The 1,772-nt window shown below is 39.3% G+C and overlaps 1 protein-coding gene across 1 annotated transcript in view; it reads left to right on the top strand.

Moving 5' to 3' along the window:
• Positions 1–10: 10 nt before the first annotated feature.
• Positions 11–1,772, top strand: part of LOC118425549 (merlin-like) — a gene marked incomplete at its 3' end in the record, with an annotated part of 9,476 nt that continues 7,714 nt past the window's right edge. The window contains 2 exon segments of the mRNA XM_035834472.1: positions 11–129; positions 1,277–1,408. Coding sequence (XP_035690365.1) covers positions 112–129; positions 1,277–1,408 — 150 coding nt within the window.

Raw genomic sequence — 1,772 nt, 5'->3', positions numbered from 1 at the left:
TTTGCGATCGAAAGAGCGAGATTACTCCGGGAAAAGCAGCTAAGAGAGGAGGCAGTTAGGGAAAAGGAAGAACTAGAGAGAAAATTAGCACTATTTCAGGATGAAGCTAGGATGGCAAATGATGCATTAGTAAGTACAACAGAATTATATAGGTATAGAAGACTAACATAGAAGATGAATTTAGTTACCTATTACTATGAACACTGGATATTGGTCAGCTTACAAGACAAACGCACATGTATACTTCTTACCCTTCCTGTCAAACCTCAGGCTGGGGATAAATCATTTGCAAGAGAAACTTCTCTTGAGTATTTAACTATATCAGTGTAACCTTTTGCTCTTGAATACTGTGCTCTTGAAGAGCTTCAAAGAGCTTGTGACACCAACAATATATCATTTCCAGATCGCATTCAATCAAAATAAGTGTTATTCAATGAACATGCTTTTAGACATTTGACATTTAGACATACTTTTATTATTTGACACAATGTACACCCTTCTGATTTGATTGAATATTGAATGTTACAATTCATACTTCCAGTTCTTGATTCCTGATTCCAGGTAGTCAAATCAAGTTCCTTCAATGATATAACAGTGAACATGGCAGCTCATTCGGTAACTGGTACTGCAGTTTGCAAAGAATATTCTTTCGAAAAATAAACAGTGTATCACTTTGGTGTTGGCATTTTAATGTACTTGAAAACGCAAAAAAGTTTTTAAAAAGGTTCACAGTGGTACGTGACAGTGATACATGTTGCAGGGCTTGAAATACCACCTGCATATGCAGGTTAGTGCAGGTAAAATTGGAGCTGTGCAGGTATTTCTGATGTCTACCTGCACCTAACCTGCGCTGGTCCATGTACTGGATTTTATACATAGATGTCCTATGATGTAGGTGTATATGGATTGTTATCATCTGCATTGACTGTTAGTGTTACCACCTATAAAGTATAGAAGAAAAAAATAGCAATGGTTTCTGAACAATTTTAGTATGATCCATACTGTCTAAATTCAGAGTGGTGCAGGTAAAATTTGTCTGGTGCAGGTAATTTTGAATGTTACCTGCACCAGTGCAGGTATGCAGAAAAAAGTATTTTGAGCCCTGTGTTGTCTCCTTCCTTACTGTAGTTAAGATCAGAAGAGACAGCAGACCTGCTAGTGGAGAAGGCTAAGATAGAATGTTGTTTCCTTCCTTACTATAGTTAAGATCAGAAGAGACAGCAGACCTGCTAGCGGAGAAGGCTAAGATAACATCTTGTCTCCTTCCTTACTGTAGTTAAGATCAGAAGAAACAGCAGACCTGCTAGCTGAGAAGGCTAAGATAGCAGAGGAGGAGGCCATGCTGCTGGCACAGAAAGCCTCGGAAGCAGAACAGGAGATGAACAGACTACAAGTGTCTGCTCTCAGGGTACGTCCATACTTGTGTTATTCCTTGTTATTAGTGTGTGTTTGTGTGTGTGTCTGTGTGTGTGTGTGTGTGTGTGTGTATGTGTGTGTGTGTGTGTTTGAGTCTGTTTGTGAACAGCATACTGTAGTAACTTGACAATGGGTTTTCATAATATTTGTTAAGTTGGTAGGGATGGGAAAATGATAAGGATGAAAAGATTGTGTAGCCTGAGTGCCAGCGTCTGTAGTTAACACAGTAAGCAAGAGAAAGGACTAGGCAGCGGTCACTGCAGAGGCTGGTACTCAGGCTATAGATTATGGACCCTCTAGTGGCTTTCTGTAGTACTTCAGCAGGACTTCCAGTTTTAGTATAATCTATTTCTTGT

The sequence above is a fragment of the Branchiostoma floridae genome, chromosome 11, assembly GCF_000003815.2.
Source record: "Branchiostoma floridae strain S238N-H82 chromosome 11, Bfl_VNyyK, whole genome shotgun sequence".
Taxonomy (NCBI): domain Eukaryota; kingdom Metazoa; phylum Chordata; class Leptocardii; order Amphioxiformes; family Branchiostomatidae; genus Branchiostoma; species Branchiostoma floridae.
This window is presented reverse-complemented; position numbering and strand designations above follow the sequence as displayed.